Source organism: Lagenorhynchus albirostris, chromosome 9 (genome assembly GCF_949774975.1).
Source record: "Lagenorhynchus albirostris chromosome 9, mLagAlb1.1, whole genome shotgun sequence".
In the NCBI taxonomy this organism is placed as follows: Eukaryota; Metazoa; Chordata; class Mammalia; order Artiodactyla; family Delphinidae; genus Lagenorhynchus; species Lagenorhynchus albirostris.
The window spans coordinates 99,341,850-99,356,022 of NC_083103.1; the positions used below are offsets into that span (position 1 = coordinate 99,341,850).

At 37.6% G+C, this 14,173-nt stretch overlaps 1 protein-coding gene and 2 pseudogenes across 1 annotated transcript; all 3 read right to left on the reverse strand.

Moving 5' to 3' along the window:
• Positions 1-599: 599 nt before the first annotated feature.
• LOC132525437 (olfactory receptor 143-like) lies at positions 600-1,520 on the reverse strand (annotated as a pseudogene).
• Positions 1,521-8,169: 6,649 nt separating this feature from the next.
• Positions 8,170-9,120, reverse strand: LOC132526558 (olfactory receptor 8B3-like). The gene is given in 1 exon segment (XM_060160897.1): positions 8,170-9,120. A coding segment is annotated over 1 exon segment (945 nt). The 5' UTR covers positions 9,115-9,120.
• A 2,494-nt stretch (positions 9,121-11,614) lies between these two features.
• On the reverse strand, positions 11,615-12,545 carry LOC132525438 (olfactory receptor 8B3-like; annotated as a pseudogene).
• Between the last annotated feature and the right edge of the window lie 1,628 nt (positions 12,546-14,173).

Genomic DNA, 14,173 nt, shown 5'->3' on the forward strand with positions numbered 1-14,173 from the left:
AAAGGTGAGCAGAATAGTGTAGCTGATACATTCTCAAGCATTCTCAAGAATAAAGAACCTTAGTTCAACAAAGTATTCAATTGCTATATATATGCATACTGAAAATCTAGAATAAGAGTGATTAATAAAAGAACTCTGAAAAATTCTGGAAATATTTACAAGTTTAGCATACCCACAATTTTTGTCATTCCTTCTCTGTTTTATGAAATTGTAAGTAATCATTGAAACAGGAAAGGGTGCTGTGTAATGAAACTAAGAAAGAAAAAAATTGGTTAGCATACCCCTCCATGGCTTACCTTGGATGGGAAAGACACAAGAAAAGAAGTAAGTAGTGTTATCCTTAGATGGGAAAGGTTATTGGCCCATTGTCTCCAACTTGTATAGGGTTACTAAGGGCTGAGAATGACCCTCTAGTCCAAGAATAGGCCCATGGGGTTACATCATATGGCAAGAAAAGAAAATAAAAGAAATTAGAGAAGAAATCCTGCCAAGAAGAATTTAGAAAGACAAATGAAGAAAAAAAAAAGAATAGTAGGAAGAAGATAAAGTGGAGCAGGAAGAGAAGGAAAAGACAAAAATGGAGGTATAAATGGTTCAGCTCAGCTTGTAATTCTCTTCATGGTTTTCTTCAGAGCAATTTTGACATCCTTGTTCCTGAGGCTATAAATGAGAGGGTTCAACATGGGTACTACATTGGCGTAAAACACTGAGAAAAATTTCCCCTGACCCACAGACCCAGCAAATGATGGCTTGACATGAATGAGCAGCCCAAGTCTATAGAATAGACCAGCTGTTATTATGTAGAGCCATGGTGCTGAAGGCTTTGGACCAACGTTTATCTGATGGTATGTGAAGGATATTGAAAAGAATCAAGGTATAAGAAACAGAGATAATGAAGCTAGATACCATGACAACTGTACCCACAACAACAGAAACCACAAGTTCATTGGCATAGGTGCTGCTGCAGGAGAGCTGGAGGAGGTGGAAGATGTCACACAGGTAATGGTTGATGATGTTGGAATCACAGAAGATCAGCCTGATCATACACCCTGTGTGGACCACAACACCAGCAAACCCCATCACATATGAACCAGACATAAGCAGAGAACAGATCTGAGGAGACATGGTGACTGTGTACAGCAGTGGCTTACAGATGGACACATAGTAATCACAGGCCATGGCTGTCTACACATAGCACTCAGAGTTGACAAAAAATCAGAAAAAAAATAGCTAAGACATGCATAAAGGAGATGATGTTCTTCTCTGAAATCTCTTTAGCATTTTGGGGTAAAGACACATGAGTAACAGAGATCAATAAAGGACAGATTAAAGCCGAAAAAATACATGGGGGTGAGAAGGTGTGAATTTAGACAAATTAGATTCATCAAGCACAAACTGCCTACCACAGTGACCATGTAGTTCACCAGAAACAGGAAAAACAAGAGTAGTTGGAGTTCAGGTTGGTCTGTGAATCCCATAAGGATAAACTCAGTCACAGAGTAGGCATTTTCCATAGCCATTAATTGCACAATTGTGATCTGCAGGAACAGGGGTAGAAACTGACATTAACAATGGACTTTTCCTCTTTGTTTTCCAAGGGAGAGCTGGATCTGCTTGTTTATAATCTCACTTTTATAAAGACATACATTAAGACATCCAAAAAGCAATGATTGATGATTCCTCATTTTCTCCTTTCTACCCTTACTACCGTTGTTTGTCTCTGTTCAGAAATCATGCTGGTAGACTCCCAGTGTCTCTGCATGTCATTTTCTCCCTTCTCCCCCGTGTCCGTTAAGGATCAGGGCTGAAAAGAGCAATTAAACAGGTAGTGTTCCCCACAACCATTGATTTATGTAGTTTGGGGTCTGAAAAGAAAAGAGGGGGTTGATTCAACCCTCACCTTTTTTCTGAATGCCTCACTGCCATTGAACCTTAAGGCCCCTTCTGCCTTACAGTCCTGAGAGGGTCAAAGTTTCTGACAATGAAGGAGGCAGTATCCACCAGCACGGTCCTCGGTCTTTGACTTGCTAAAAGAGGTATGCTGGGGAACAAGCCATAATTTCTATTTGAGAATTTACCCAGAAGGTCCTCTTCACTTGCAAGGAGGAAAGCAACCTTATATGAGCTCCAAAACAATCAGTTGATTCAAATGAGATTCTCTTCCATGCCCTATAGTTCTGGGAAAATTGATTGGAAGCACAGAAAATTATTCTCTCCCTCGTGATTTCCTTTCAAGTTAAGTGAGCCCACTGAGGGTAGAAATTACTGAGTTTGTGTTTCCATCCTGTATCATAGATCCTTGGAGACACAATGTTCTACTCAGTTTATAATTTCACAATGAGAATTCTTAACCCCCAATGCAGAAAAATGGGTGCCCCTTTTGTACTTTCTTCATCATCTCCTGGTGTCTATGCACAGTTCTAAAAAAGGAACATATGGGGCATGATCACTTGCCTTTACCAGCACTTTCCTAGAGCCTCTGGGATTGCATTAGTGAAATAGTGTATCATAGCTTTAGCACTGTCCATGCTTATGGATTTCACCTCTGTAAAGACGTGTTGTAGCAAAATGGTTAAAAGAATGGGCCCCTTAAGTCAGACTTAGTTTAAATCTGGCTGTTAAACTTCTTAATTTTAAGACCATAGACAATCATATAACCTCTCTGATCCTTGCATATTTTTATATACTTATTCCTATGTATATAAAATGAGGCTAGCAAAAGAGCTATCTCATAGGGCTGTTTTGTGGATTAAATTAGTTAAATCACCCGAAGTTTATTAGGAACATGCCTGACATATAATAGGAGCCTGAGAAGTGTTCCCATTGCTATTAATCCATATTCATTATAGCAGGATTTCTCAAATTAGCACTAATGGTATTTTGAAGTGGATAATTCTTTGTTGTGTTCTGTGTATTATAGGATAGATCACATGGTAGGGCACAAAACAAGTCTCAACACATTTTAAAGGACAGAACTTATATCAAGCATTTTTCCAACCACATGGTATAAAACTAAAAATCAATTACATAAAGAAAAATGGGAAAACCACAAACACATGGAGACTAAACAACGTGCTACTAAAAAAGCAATTGGTCAATGAAGAAATCAAAGAGTAAATCAGAAAATACTTTGAAACAAATGAAAATGGAAACAACACAATCCAAAATCTATGGGATGCAGCAAAAGCAGTTCTAAGAGGGAAGTTTATAGTGATACAAGTCTTCCTCAAGAAAGAAGAAAAATCTCAAGTAAACAACCTAATCCACCACCTAAAAGAATTAGAATAAGAAGTAAGAAAGCCCAAAGTCCAGGAGAAGGAAGGAAATAATAAAGTTCAGAGAGGAAATAAATAAAATAGAAATAGAAAAAACAACAGAAAAGATCAAGGAAACAAAGAGCTATTTTTTTGAAAGATTTAAAAAAAAAAAAGATAAACCACCAGCCAAGCTCACCAGGAAGAAAATATAGAAAACCCAAATAAACAAAAGAAAAGAAAGAAGAGAAAGGACAACTGATACCACAGAGATACAAAATATCATAAGAGAATGTTGCAAACAGTTATATGCCAACAAATTGGACAACCTAAAAGTAATGGACAAATTTCTAGAAACATACAACCTTCCAAGATAGAATCAAGAAGAAACAGGCAATTTGAACTGACCACTAGTAGTGAAATTGAATTTGCAATTAAATGTCTCCCGGGGGGTGGGGGGAAGCCCAAGACTGAACAGCTTTACAGGGGAATTCTACCAAAAATATGAAGAAGAAATAATACCTATCTTTCTGAAACTGTTCCAAAAAATGCAAAGGACAGAACATTATCAAACTCATTCTACAGGGCCACCATTACCCTGATACCAAAATCAAGCAAAGACACTACAAAAAAGGGAAGGTAGAGGCCAATATCTCTGACAAATATAGATGCAAAAATCCTCAGCAAAATATTAGCAAACCAAATCCAACAATATATAAAAAGAATCATACACCATGATCAAGTTGGATTTATTCTACAGTCATAAGGATGGTTCAGCATTCACAAATCAATCAATGTGATAAACCACATTAAGAAGAGGAAGAATATGGGCTTCCCTGGTGGCGCAGTGGTTGGGGGTCTGCCTGCCAATGCAGGGGATATGGGTTCGTGACCTGGTCTGGGAGGATCCCACATGCCACGGAGTGGCTGGGCCTGTGGGCCATGGCCACTGGGCCTGCGCGTCCAGAGCCTGTGCTTCACGACGGGAGAGGCCACAGCGGTGAGAGGCCTGCATACCGCCAAAAAAAAAAAAAAAGGAAGAATAAAAATCACACAATCATCTCAATAGACAGAAAAAACATTTGACAAAATTCAGCGTCCAGTCATGATAAAAAACACTTAGCAAAGTGGGTATTGAGGGAACATATCTCCACATAATAAAGGCCATTTATGATGAATCCACATGTAACATCATAATGGTGAAAAGCTGAAAGCCTTTCCTCTAAATTCAGGAACCATACAAGGATACCAGTCTTGCAACTTCTATTTAACACAGAATTGGAAGTCCTAGCCACAGCAATCACACAAGAAAAAGAAATGATGTATCCTAATTCGAAGGGAAGAAGTAAAATTGCCACTATTTGCAGATGACATGATACATTATATAGAAAATGCTAAAGTCTCCACCCCAAAGCTATTAGAATAAATGAATTCAACAATGTTGCAGGATACAAGATTAACATACAGAAATCTGTTGAGTTTCCATACACAATAAACTATCAGAAAAAGAAAGTAAAAAATAAAGCCTATTTAAAATAGTTTGCAAAAGAATAAAATACATAGGAAGAAACTAAACCAAAGAGGTGAAAGATGTATAATCTGGAAAATATAAAACACTGATAAAGGAAACTGAATATGATACAAAGAAATGAAATGATATCCTGTGCTCTTGGATTCAAACAATTAATGTTGTTAAAATGGCCATACCACCCAAAGCAATCTAAAGATTTAATGCAATCCCTAACAAAATACCTATGATATTTTTCACAGAACTAGAAAAATTAATCCTAAAATTCACATACAACCAAAAAAGGCCCCAAACTGCCAAAGCAATCTTGAGAAAAGAAGAACAAAGCTGGATGTATTACCTAACCAGCCTTCAGACTATACTACAAAGCTAGAGTAATGAAAACAGAGTGGTGCCTGCACAAAAACAGACACACAGATCAATGAAACAGAATAGAGATCCCAGAAAAAAACCCACACATTTATTGTCAATCTACAACAAAGAAGTGAAGAATATACAGTGAAGAAATGACATTCTTTTCAACAAGTGATGCTGGGAAAACTGGACAGCTACTTGTAAAACAATGGGATGAACATTTCCTGACCATATACAAAAATAAACTGAAAATGGATTAAAGACCTAAATGTAACACATGAAACCATAAAAATCCTAGAAGAAAACATAAGCAGAACACTCTTTGACATAAACTGTAGGAATATTTTTTTACATCTGTCACCTAAGGTAAATGAAATAAAAGCAAACATAAACAAACGGGACCTAATTAAACTTAAAAGCTTTTGCATAGCAAAGGAAACCATCAACAAAATGAAAAGACAACATACTGAATGGGAGAAAATATTTATAAATAATATGACTGATAACGGGTTAATATCCAACATATGTAAACAGATCATACAACTCAATATCAAAAAACCACAAACAACACAAGTTAAAAATGGGTAGAAGTCCTGAACAGACATTTTTCAAAAGGAGGCATATAGATGGCCAACAGACACATGAAAAGATGCTCAACATCGCTGTCAGGAAAGCGCAAATCAAAACAACAAAATATCGCCTCACGCCTGTCAGAATGGCTATTATCAAAACTCTACAAATAACAAATGTTGGAGAAGATGTGGAGAACAGAGAACACTTGTACACTGTTTGTGGGAGTGTAAATTGGAGCAGCCACCATGGAAAACAGTATGGAGGTTCCTCAAAAAAATTAAAAAATAGATCTACCATATGATCCAGCATTTCCACTGTTGGAGGTATATCTGGGAAAAAAACAAAAACACTAATTTAAAAAGATACATATGCCCCAATGTTCATAGAAGCACTATTTACAGTTGCCAAGATATGGAAGCAACCCAAAGGCCCATCAATAGACGAATGGATAAAGATATGATAGACAGATAAAGATGGAATATTACTCAGCCATAAAAATATTGAAATTCTGCCATTTGCAGCAACACAAATGGACCTAGTGAAATAAGTCAGAGAAAGACAAATACTGTATTATATCACTTACATATGGAATCTAAAAAAATAATACAAATGAATGTATATGCAAAACAAAAACATGTTCACAGATATAGAAAACAAACTACTAGTTACCAAAGGGCAGAGGGAAGGAGGGAGGGGCAGATTACGTGTATGGGACTAAGGCTTAAAAACTACTATGTATAAAATAAATAATCAGCAAGGATATTGTACAGTGCAGTGAAATATAGCCATTATTTTGTAATAACTTTAAATAGAGTATAATCTATAAAAATATTGAATCACTATGTTGTGCAAATGAAACTAATATGATAGTATAAATCAACTATACTTCGTTAAAAAGGAAACATAAATCTTAAGTGTATGGCTCAATGAATTTTACCTATGTATATATGCCCATATAAAATATAATTCAAGATACACATTTCCTAGAAAGGTTCCCTTGTTCCCCTTCTCAGTCAATACCCATCCCCTCCCCAGAGGTAACCACTATTCTTCTTGCCCTCCAAATACATCTGACATTCTAAATATACAAACAGAAAAGCGCTGGAGAAATAGGGAAATTAGAGAAAACAGCATCTACTTAAAATCTGTTTATTATCTTATTGGGTAGACAAGGTGTTATGGTCAAGTGTTGAAATCCTAAAACCCCCAAAGGTGATGATATTGAGAGATGGAGCCCTTAGGAGGTACTTAAGTCATGAAGATGGAACCCTCATAATTGGGATTAGTACCTTATGAAAGACATCTCACAGAAATCACTAGCCCCTTCCACCTTGTGAGCATATAATGAGAAGGGAGCGACCCAGAAAAGTGCCCTCACCCATTTATGCTGATACCCTGATCTTGGACTTCCAACCTCCAGAACTGTGAGAAATAATTTCTGTTGTTTATGTCATTGAGTCTGTGGTATTTTGTTACAGCAGCCTGAATGGACTGAGGTACAGGTTTAAATAAGCACAAAAAATGTTGAAAAAATATAGTTTATTATCATTAATATACACCTTTTTTCATCATAAATCTCATTAGATAAGTAAAACAATGTCTAACATATTTCTCCTAACTTAATGTGCAGTATTTTCCTTTAAAGTGATAAATAACAAACTATGCAGTAAGAGCTATATGCTCTTTTTAAAAATATTTGCTGTCATTGTAGATAATAACGAATGCAAGTTTTATAATAAGCCAGTCAGCCCCCTTGCTAGGATCCTAAGGTACATATGTATTATTCCTTTAATGGTACTTTATTAACACCATCTTTGGCAATAAAAGGTGGAGCTACATGTATTCTCTTCAATATTAAATGAACTGGGCTGATACAGGCTCTCAGAAACAGGTGGTAAATTGTATAGATTTTGCCATTCTCAAAGGGAACAAGAAAGGGCAAAATATAAAAAGAAAGTTGATAAGAAATATAGAACAAAAGGAAAAGATCAGAGAATCTGATGATACTTCAAGCTATATAGTAGTTTGTATTAAGACATTTTATTGAATCCCGTTCCCTATACCAGCAAGAGTATCGACAAGAATGAGAATATTTCTACAGTATTTGGCACTTCTGTGTTTAGATGAGTAAAATATAATTTTAACTTTCTGTGATTTATGATTCACCATATTTGTCCAGATTAGGAATAGCTCAGAAGATGGACGTATGAAAAAATTATTTTTAAAAAGGTCAGCATATTTATTCCTTTTATAAACATGTTGTTATTCAGTAAACTGATATGAGGTGCAGGAGATACAGAGGCCAAATATGAGACAAGATCAGCAATGAGGGAAGTGATAAGACAAGTCCATACCACATATAAAAAAATCTGTAGAAGCAACATGGTGATAAATACAGTCTTCTTGAAAGACACCAGTAAAAATAAACAAAAAGTTGAATTTCTTTACAATATTGCTGATTCAAATTAGAACATGGTTCTCCTCTGGATTCTTAAACAGGGATTTCCTCAGTGTAACTTTGATATCCTTGTTTCTCAAAATGTAAATCAAAGGATTGATCATGGGCACCACATTAGTATAGAAAACAGAATAAATTTTTTTCAGGCCCATAGATCCAGGAGAAGAATATTTAAGGTACATGAATGCTGCTGAACCAAAAAAAGAGAGAGTTATGATGTGGGAGCTACACGTGCTGAAGACTTTTGATCTTCCCTGAGCAGATTTGATATGAAGAATGCTAGTAAGGATGAAGATGTAAGAAACTAGGATGGTGAAACTGGGTACTGTGATATTAATACCCACAACAATGAGAACTACCACCTCACTGACATAAGTGCTGGTGCAAGAGACTTGGAGGAGTGGGAGGATGTCACACAAGTAATGGTTGATATTAACACTGCAGAAGGTTCATCTAAGCATGCACCCTGTGTGGGCAGAGGCTCCAGTAAACCCCATCACATACACAGCCAAAGATAGCACCAAACAGACCTTATGGAACATGGTGACCTTATACAGCAATGGAGTACAGATGGCTACATAGCTATCATAGGCCATTGAGGTCAACATATAGCATTCAGAGATGACAAAAAAGAGAAAGAAAAACAGCTGAGTCATGCGCCCAACATAGAAGATGATATTCTTCTTGAATACAAAGTTCATCAGCATCTGGGGGGTGAAAACAGAGGAGTAACAGAGATCAATGAAGGATAAGTTGAAGACTAAATAGTACACGGGGGTGTGGAGGTGAGAATTTAGACCAATAAGAATGATCGAGCCCAGGTTGCCCACCATGGTGACAATGTAGATCATTAGAAACAGGTAAAAGAGGGGCTGCTGGAGCTCTGGATGGTCTGTTAATCCAGCAAGTATAAATTCAGTCACTAAGGAGTCATTTCTAGCCAGCATTCTCAACTTTGGAAATCTGTGAGAATAGAAGAAAACTACATTAATAGGGAACCCAGCTCTGTCCTTACAGACTCTCTTTTATATGAGCTTTACGAGAAAGAGACTCAGACTGGCAGAAATCACGTCTTCCTTTGCTTCACAGGGTCTGTAAGTACTGCAACACATACCCCTCTACATTTAAATCACTGTCTTTTGTTGCATGAGCTGCATGGGACAAACAACAGCTTTATCTTTACTAGAAGACAGAGGGATGGGGTAGCTGAGGAACAAGCCTACCTGTTGATGGGCTTTGGTGGTGGGGTTGTATCCCCATCTCTCCATCCTATTCATCTGACCAGTCACTTTTTAGTTCCTACTCATGTTTCCATCACTCTACGAGTTATCTCAGTTCCCCTGTGATGACCTTCAAGAAAGAGAGAATTCCCACAGGGCAGAGACCATAACCATATTCTGCTTCCTAGAAGGGAGTTGCTAAGAGTCTCTCGGATTTTCAGGTACTTTACTACAAGATTCCATGAAGTCAACAATTGATAACAGGTATGGAGGAGAGCCTTGGTGGCCTAAACTTTATACTTAACCATATACTGCATTGTTTCCACATATTCTCCTCCTCTGTTCCATCCTAGCTGAACATAGAATGAATAAAGGAAGGTGGATGTGCTTTCCCAGGTTTTGTAGGATGGCATGAAAGCAAAATAAATTAATTTGGGTGCTGATTAAATTATCTGTTGTTAGTGAATATATATCAAGCTGTATACTTATTATGACATGTAAACTTGTACAGTACATATATTTTGACAAAAAAATTTTTCCCCACACACACTGTATTTTATTTTTACAAGAGATAAATAAACTGACACCAAGTATTGTAAATGGATGCAAACAATGATTGCAATTACCAAACACGAAACACACTCATATTATGTCATAATATTGACATTCAGTCCAGTGATCCTCCACTGTAACAGCTCCTTTACTTTGCAGTGAAAATTGATTTGTATATTTTTTGCCTCTGAGTCCTTGTGGGATTTTTTTTTTATTCAAACAGAAAGTCACAAAAATTGTAATCATCCTCAGCAGTTCACTCAGTCCCATGTAATTAATTTTTTTTATCTCGGTCTTTTGTTAGCACTTTTATGAATTCATCAGTTTTCCGTTAGAGTTCTGAAAATGCTTATTCATTCAGTTCAGCAGTATAGTCAGTTACCAAAAACCTGTACTTGTCAGAGTCTTTTCCATGAATTCCTTGAAGATGAAACCCTTTTATAGGAACATTTTTGTGAAAGCATCAGAGTACACCCAGAACTGTCTGTAAATGACAAAAGACTTAAAAATGACCACGGTTAAAGATTTGATGAAAGTTCATAATAATGCAATTGACAAGGAAATTTAGTTATTTCTGAGATATACGTTTTAAAGTAATAACTAGAATTATGACTTATAACATTATACCAGAACATATAAGATTTTTTTTTCTTTTTCTTTTTTTTTTTTTGCGGTACGCAGGCCTCTCACTGTTGTGGCCTCTCCCGTTGCAGAGCACAGGCTCCGGACGCGCAGGCTCAGCGGCCATGGCTCACGGGCCCAGCCGCTCCGCGGCATGTGGGATCTTCCCAGACCGGGGCACGAACCCGTGTCTCCTGCATCGGCAGGCGGACTCTCAACCACTGCGCCACCAGGGAAGCCCCCAGAACATATAAATTTTTTAGAAATTTCATGTAAGGTCTGAAACATTTATATTAACATATTTCCATACAAATAACTCTGGCAACCATAGACACTACAGAATTAAACATAGCCAAAATCCTACCCAGGATACCAAAAATTCTCACCCTAATAGCCATTAACTAAGTGGTTAGTACCTGAGACAGCACATTATCTTTCAACAAAATATTACAAGACAAAGAAACAGTCTTAAGAGGTAATGCAAGCCACAGAACCAGACTCAGATAAGAATGAGATGTAGAAGTTATTGAACAGGAAATTAAAATGTCTATAATGAACATGTTAAGGACTCTAAAGGAAAAATAGACAACGTGTAAGAATCAATGGGTAAACAGAGAGATGGAAACTCTAACAAAAACTATCAAAAGAAAATGCTAGAAATAAAAGGCACAGTAACATAAATGAAGCATTCCTTCTATGTGCTCATCAAAACCCAACACAGTTTAGAAAAAGAACCAGTGGCTTGAAGATCAGTCAATTGACGCTTCCCAAAATCAAATCCAAAGAGAAAAAGAGTGAAAAACAGAACATTCAAAAACTCTGAAACAACTTCAAAAGTGAAAAAAATATGCATAATTGGAATATCAGAAGGTGAGAGTGAACGGCTGATCCTCCTCTTCCTTACATTTTCTTGAGAAGTGATTTATATAACTAAGTTAATTTACACTTTTAAATCATTTACATTTCTTTTTTGATTTCTTACTATTATCTCCATAGCTTTATATGTTGTTTGCCCTTATGAGGATTTGGCATCAATAACTAACACAGATTTCATTCAGGAGAACACCCTTTTACGCAAAGTCTTACTCAGTGCAACTTGGACATCTTTGTTCCTCATACTGTAAATGAAAAGATTCATCATTGGCCCCACAATGGTGTAAAAAACTGTGGATACTTTATCTTGATTCAGAGACACAGCAGGAAAAGGCTTCAGTTACATGAATGCTGATGATCCAAAGAAAAGAGAAACCAGAATTATGTGAGAGCTGCAGGTACTGAAGGCTTTGGACCCACCCGCTGTAGAACAGATGCAGAGGATGTTGGAGAGGATCAAGGTATAATAAATGGAGTTGGTGAGACTGGGCACTATGACATTGACACCCACCACAACGAAAACCACCAGCTCATTGATGTAGGTGCTTGCGCAGGAGAGCTGGAGGAGAGGAGGAATGTCACACATGTAATGATCGATGATGTTACCATCACAGAAGGAGTCTCAGCATGCACCCAGTGTGGGCCATGGTACCCACAAGCCCCATCGCGTATGCACCCACCATCTGCGTGAGGCAGACCTGATGGGACATGGAGACCTTGTAAAACAGGGGCTCACAGAAAGCCACATATCAATCATAGGCCATTGACGTCAAAATACAGCACTTTTCAATAACAAAGAAGGAGAAGAAACAAAGCTGAACCATGCACTCTGCTTAAGAGATGACGTTTTGGTTTACAAAACTCATCAGTATTTTAGGGGTGATGACAGAGGAGTGGCAGAGATCAATGAAGGAAAAGTTGAAGAGAAAGTAGTACATGGAAGTGTGCAGGTGAGGGTTCAGACCAATCAGAATAATCAAGCCAGTGTTCCCCACCACCGTGACCAGATATATTCCTAGGAAAATGAAAAAGAGAGGCAGCTGGAGTTCTGGCTGTTGTGTTAAACCCAGCAGGATAAACTCAGTCACTGAAGAGTCGTTCCCTGGGGCCATTCTTCCCTAGGACATATCTGTGGGAACAGGACAAAGGGTAACATTAAAATGAGTACCCAGCTCTCTCCACCCAATCCCACTATAATGAGGTTGAGACCCAGAATAGGAGAATGAACCCAAGCCAACCCTCTGTGTGCCTTTGTTTTCTCCTTTGTGTAAAGGCTGAGGGAATTTTTAAAGATAATATATATCAAAAACACTAATGGGCAAGTTCTACAGGGATAAGATTCAGTAACCCTGTGACCACTCATGACTACAGCATCTTTGCTCCACTTCTGCTTTGATAGCTTACCAGGCCCACCTAATGATCAATGATTGTCTCAGCAGAGAGAAGGTGTGTCATTTCAGGGAGTCCTTGGCTTTCTGAGATGAGGTTTGGAAGAATAACATGACAGATAAAATTCAACACTCACCCTTTTACATGGGGACCTCAATCCTGCTGGATTAACTGAGCTCAGAAAAATAAAGTAACTTCCATCCTCCCAGACTGTCAGACTTCCACAAGCTCTCAGAAAGGTCCCTGCTGAAAGCAACATAAACTCAGATCAAAGTTGCTAAGCTCAGAGAAAAGAATATAATTTCCATCCTCCCTGAATGTCACAAAGAGGACTTCCACAGACTCTCAGAAAGGTCTCAATGTCTCTCCCTGACTGCCTAGACTCAGATCAAAAGGCAGATTTGAGTCAATACAGGAAGTTTTCAAATGCCAAAATCAAGGTCAGCTCCCTATGAGAGGCCATTAGGAACCATTCGACATTTTTACTTCTTTTCTGACACAGGATTGAAATAATCTAAGTGCAAGCTTAGAAAGAGTAATATGGCAATGGCTGGCAGAATGGACTGGCATAAGAGAGACTGGAGGCAAGGTGACTCGCAAGAGGCAATTACAAGAGTCAATGAATGATAAGAAATTCCCTGAATTAACAGTGCTATTGTGAGCAATTCCAAGAAACAAACACATGCAAGAGACACTGAAAGGAAAGAGTCATCAGAACTTCTCACAAAGGGGATAGAAGTAGACCAAAAAAATCCCAAAGATATTAGCCTAGGTGCTTGGTTAAATTATGGTGTTAACTACAAACAGAGAGAATTCAGAAAGAATGGAAATATTCATAAACAATAGGCATTCAGCTTTGAACATGGTGATCTTGAGTTGCCAGGTGGACAAGCAAGTAGAAGTATACAACCTAAATAAGGCTAAATAATGCTCAAGAGGAAGACCAGAATCTGAGAAAAAGATTTGGGGACCATTTCCACAGAGGTTAAAGCCATGGAATCAGGAGAACTCAATGAGAAAGAATAAAAAGAAAAAGAGCAGAGAGGCAAGAAATACATGTGGGAAATCCCTCATATGGGTTTTACACGTAGGATAGTTGAAAACCTAATCATTACAAAAATGAGTCCCAATTATTATCATCAGACCCTTAGAAATTACAAGGGGACTAAAAATTCCTTAGGGCAAACTTGAAATGTGTCTCACAAGACAGACTTTCTTGGGCTTAGCCTTGATGAGGACCTTAGAGATTCATTAAAACTATTTTATTTCCTGGAAATGTTAAGAACTCTTATTTAGGTGATGCAAGAACCAGAAACACTCCCTTTAAGTTTATATTACATCAAATCACATT